This window comes from Sycon ciliatum, chromosome 11 (genome assembly GCF_964019385.1).
Source record: "Sycon ciliatum chromosome 11, ocSycCili1.1, whole genome shotgun sequence".
Taxonomy (NCBI): Eukaryota; Metazoa; Porifera; class Calcarea; order Leucosolenida; family Sycettidae; genus Sycon; species Sycon ciliatum.
This window is the reverse complement of record NC_088653.1, coordinates 282,501-287,533: the sequence shown is the minus strand read 5'-3', so window position 1 is coordinate 287,533 and position 5,033 is coordinate 282,501. Positions and strand designations below refer to the sequence as shown.

The 5,033-nt window shown below is 47.7% G+C and overlaps 1 protein-coding gene across 1 annotated transcript in view; it reads right to left on the bottom strand.

Annotated features, from left to right (window-relative positions):
- Nucleotides 1-726: 726 nt before the first annotated feature.
- LOC135827648 (heterochromatin protein 1-like) overlaps nt 727-5,033 on the bottom strand; it is a 6,422-nt gene continuing 2,115 nt past the window's right edge. The window contains exon 5 of the mRNA XM_065340104.1: nt 727-825. Coding sequence (XP_065196176.1) covers nt 727-825 — 99 coding nt within the window. The remainder of the gene's footprint in view (nt 826-5,033) is intronic.

Below are 5,033 nucleotides of genomic sequence, written 5' to 3'. Positions count from 1 at the left end.
TTATTTATACTTGTATATACCGTAAAGTACGGTTGATCCGCCCCCAAGCTATGTCGCTTCCCAGCTGGGTTTTCGGCAGGGGGCGGGAATTAGGTCAAGGCTGTCAAGTGCAGTACGATGTACAACAACGTAGAAATTCAGACTCGATGTGCTGGATTGTGCACATTTTCATCCTGGACTGGAAAGTATAGTGTACAGCAGTGCAAGCGTCGCTTCAACATCGTATTTCGTTGTATACGCCGAAGTCGCTTCACAGGTAGAAAATCGACATTGGGCGGGAATTAGAGAGGAGGCGGATCAACAGTACTTTATGGTATTAGATATAAATTGAATGCACCAAATTTTCGGGCATGGCCCATCTTCAAGGTGAAAAACCATTCAACTAAAGCCAACAAAAACTTGAAACAAGTAGATATGCTGTGTGGTGCGGTAGTGCTGGAAATGTTTATATGTGTGGAGGGTAGAAGCAATGGTGAAAGGTGTCGGGAAAAAGGAAGGGAAAGCACGAGAAGTGTGGTGACCAGCAGCAATGGTGAAGTGTGTTGGTAGAAAGGGAAGGCGCGAAGGAGACAAGTGGAGAGCTGTGTCTATAATTGTGAATATGTGTTAGTGCGAGTGCGAGTGAGAGAGAGAGGGAGATAGAGATAAATAGATAGAGAGAGAGAGAGAGAGTGAAGTAGATGAGTTCATCCTAGTTGACGGTACTGCCTAACAGAAAGGCCAGGCTTAGCGATTTGAAAGTGGTGCGCTTTCTTTGGAGGCGTGCTGTGTCTGGGAGCTGGTTCCACAGGATAGCTCCAGCATGGCTACTGATGATGCGCCTAGCTGAGGATGCAGTGGGAGACACAGGAATGATGAGTAGCTTGCTGCTCCCTCCTCGTGTTCGGAGAGAGGGACTACGGGTGAAAAAGCTTGCAAACAGAGTACTTGAAAATTTGTTCAGGTAGCGCTAAATGAATACAATAATGTGCAATTGGGTGTATATGCTGAGGATATGGGCATTCATGCGTTCAAGTAAGGGAGCCGTGTGAGTGCGAGGGGCTGCCCTGCACACGGAGCGAGCCGCACGTTTGAACAAACTATTTAGGCGCTTAGCCTGATAAGACGATAAGAAAGGGGCATATGCAGCAGAGGCATAGTCAAATTCTGATAATAATAATAAAGGACCTGAAACTGAACGCGGCAAGAAAAAGGCAAACATGCTGCACTTCGATTTAGTAGCCCAATCTTAGCGGCAACGCGGCGTGCAACATGGCTTGCCATGGTGTTGCCACACTGCCATGGTGTTCCAGGCTATGACTGAGTCGGAATGTAGGCCAAGATACTTGGCCGTTTTCACAACAGGCAGCGTCTGCCCATTACAAAAATCCAGCTCAAGTGCTTGAGATGGGGATGGGGGAATACGGAATATCTGTGTCTTTTTTTCATTAAGAATTAAACCTCGGCCCTTCAGGCAAGTGGCCAGGTGCTGAACAGCAGCTGAAAAGTGTGCAGAAAAGGCTTCCGCAGACTCCCTGCTAGATCATATAGAGATGTCATCAGCAAACTGGATTGCTTACACATTAAACGGCAATAGTTCTTCTGCTATGCCGCGGGCATAGACAATAAATAGCAGTGGGCCCAGTACCGACCCCTGGGGGACTCCTGAGTAACTGGTGTACGGGAGACTTCTAGTTTGGCCAACCTGAACGTACTGTTCTCTATCAGAAAGGTAATCCACCAGCCAACAGAGTGCCGTGTCGCAGATGCCAAGTTCGAACAGATCTTGCACAAGAGTTCGTGATGGGTGTAGATGTGATTGATTGTTGTGGGTGGTGTTCTGCATAGTGTTCTGCCCATGGTGTCTCCAGCGCTTGCTTTGGCCTCTCTGCAATGCTCCTCAAATCTCTTTCTTGCAGTTCGGTCGGTCTCGCCAACTTACTCTTCGGCACAAAGTGCACATAACATCGAGTATATAACATCCTGAGACAAACATTGACCACTCTCCATACCAGCATCACAGGCACGACATTCAACTGGTCGCCCCTCCCTCTTCTCTTCTGATACACTTCCTTCCGGCATTCAGAACGGGACAATGATGACGATACCAACATGTCCCTTAGTGACCGACCGGACTGGAACACCACACGCACATCCTTACTGAAAGACCTCACCGTACGACGAACATCACGTGCCAAACGATCATAGACGTGACGAAGGGCAGTTTGATGATGGATGTGTACGATTGTTGTCATTGTCTGGTGGATGATGGTCTCGGTGTGCTTGCATTTTGCTTGGCTGCTTGAATAGCGTGTTGTGGGCAGTCGTTGTCTCGTAGTAATGTCTCGATCTTCTTCTCTCCCCGCTCCCTCCCCCTGCCGGTTGACGCGTTGCTGTTTGCGCGCCGAAACTTCTCCTGGGCAACCGAATGTCCCACCGCCACTGGCAATGAAGACTCGTACGATAGATGGACACCACTATGACTGGGCTTAACGAAAAACTCCCACTGCACAACACCACGTTACACCACTCGTCACAGAGATAGACAAGTCTAGGTAGCTGACTGTGTGCGAGACATTCTGCTGGGTGTGTTCCACTATGAAGCGTATGTCAGGTGTCTGCTGCTCAAGTACTGCACGAGCTCCATCAACTTGACAAGACCATGACACCGTACTACCAGGCAATCATCGATGTAGCGTGTTTTTGTTTGTTTTTTCTTCCTAGAACTTTGAGTTGAAGTTTTAGGAACACTTGGGAAAATATATTCATTGTGTTAATTTTGCCCGTAAAAGAGGCTGTACCATGCAAGCCATAACAAGAATAGGATTTCAGCCAGGTTTTGCCCCAAAGCACTGAATTGGGGAAAAGCCATGGAAATCAAACCCGTGCACTCCACTTGCAGAGCAGTGCATTAGCGGTTCACACCCCAATTGAGGTGCCTTTTTTGGACCCTTTTCCAAGTTTCGAATCTCGCGGCGCTGGCAAAATCACCAAACAGAGGAGCTCTCCAGAGATAGTGCTCATCTTTTTCTGAATGGACTGTACACTCCTCTGAATCATTCAACACTTCTCCATCGGCTCAAATGGCCAACAATGTTCTCTCGCCCCAAAGTGAAGCTCACCCTTCTTGCACACTCCATAAAATACCAATATGCCCCACAACACATACGCATGCTCAACATCCCCGCTCAAGTTACGACCCAGTATAGCCTTCGACATGCACGCATTTGGCAACTCGCTCCCTCCAGAACCGATCGCTGTAAAGACTCCCCACTGTACAAGTCCCTAGAATACTACAATGCCCTCCCTGCGCGCATTCGTGACGTCTTCTCAAGACCTGCTTTCAAACAAGAAATCTGCTCACTGCTGATTAACTCAATCTTCTCCTGCAGCGCTCACCCTCTCATATACTTGTAAAATTCAAAGTGATGTAAATCACTTTCCAACTGCATAACCCACAGCCCCACCCACAGCATCGCACCGTTTCATAAACTTATCTCTTATTGACGATGGTGCCATCGTGAGAATAATGAATTCAAAACAACAACAACAACAACAACAACAACAACAACAACAACAACAACAACAACAACAACAACAACAACAACAACAACAACAACAACAACAACAACAACAACAACAAACAGGGCACCGCCCTGGAGTGGTTCCGACGGTACCTGTTGGGGCGTCGGCAAAGGGTCCAGGTGGATGGCGACCTATCGCCTTTCCTCGAGATCCCTGCCGGCGTCCCTCAGGGATCTGTTCTTGGGCCGCTTCTATTCCTCGTCTACACCATAGACCTTCCACACGCATGTGAGAATCCCAGCACCACCTGTAGCCAGTTTGCAGATGACACCGCTCTGATTTCCATAGCGAGAACACTTCAAGACTGTACCCGAAACCTACAACAGAGTGTCACAGCAGCTGGAGACTGGCTTCAAAGATGGCACCTGCTGGTTAACACAAAGAAAACAGTCATCCTCCCGTTCTACCACAATAACCGCCCCCCCCCCCGAACAGCTACCCCAGATCACCCTCAGGAATAGTCCGCTTACCGTAGCACAAAAACACAAACACCTCGGAATAATCTTTCAGCATGACCTCCGTTGGACGGAGCATGTTGAATACATAGTCAAAAAATCACTCAAGTCTTTCAATATTCTTTTTAGACTAAGGTCTACACTCACCAGTGATTCTTTATCTCACATCTATCAGACATACATACTACCTATATTCTCATATGCGAGCAATGCTCTCACACCGTTGTCCCACACTTCCCTTGACAGGCTAGAACGACTCCAGCGGAAAGCCGCCAGAATATGTCTCCACCTTCCTCTTTACACACACTTAGAACACTCCCACCTTTTGCATCGCATCAAATGGCCAACATTATTTTCACGCTTTAAAGTTAAACATATACTCTTCGCGCATTCTCTGCGCCACAATTATGCCCCACCACATATACTCTCGCAGCATACTGCTAGCAACGTGCAACCTTCGTATAATTTACGTCGCTCTCGTACTTGGCACTTGCCAACTCCACGGACTGACCGCTGTCTCCATTCTCCCCTGTACAAGGCCCTTCATTACTTTAATTGCCTGCCCACCCAGCTTCGCGAAATCTCTTCTCGTACTCCCTTCAAATCCGAGATATCCCTGCTGTTGCACAACTCTGTATGCTCGTGTAGCGACCACCCCTGCCCGTACACTTAAGTACGCAACTCTGTATGCTCGTGTGGCGACCACCCCTGCCCGTACACTTAAGTAGTCATTAACCCCTAGGCCCTGCCCACCCAATTCTTCCTCACTCTTTCTCCTTTCTTGCACTATTATCTCTTATTGGCCACTGGCTATCGTGAGAATAAAGATTTGAAACATATCTCTTATTGGCCACTGGCTATCGTGAGAATAAAGATTTGAAACAACAACAACACTATTCACGCTTTAAAGTTAAACATATACTTTTCGCACATTCTCTGCTCCACAATTATGCCCCACCACATATACTCTCGCTGCATACTGCTAGCAGCGTGCAACCTTCGTATAATTTACGT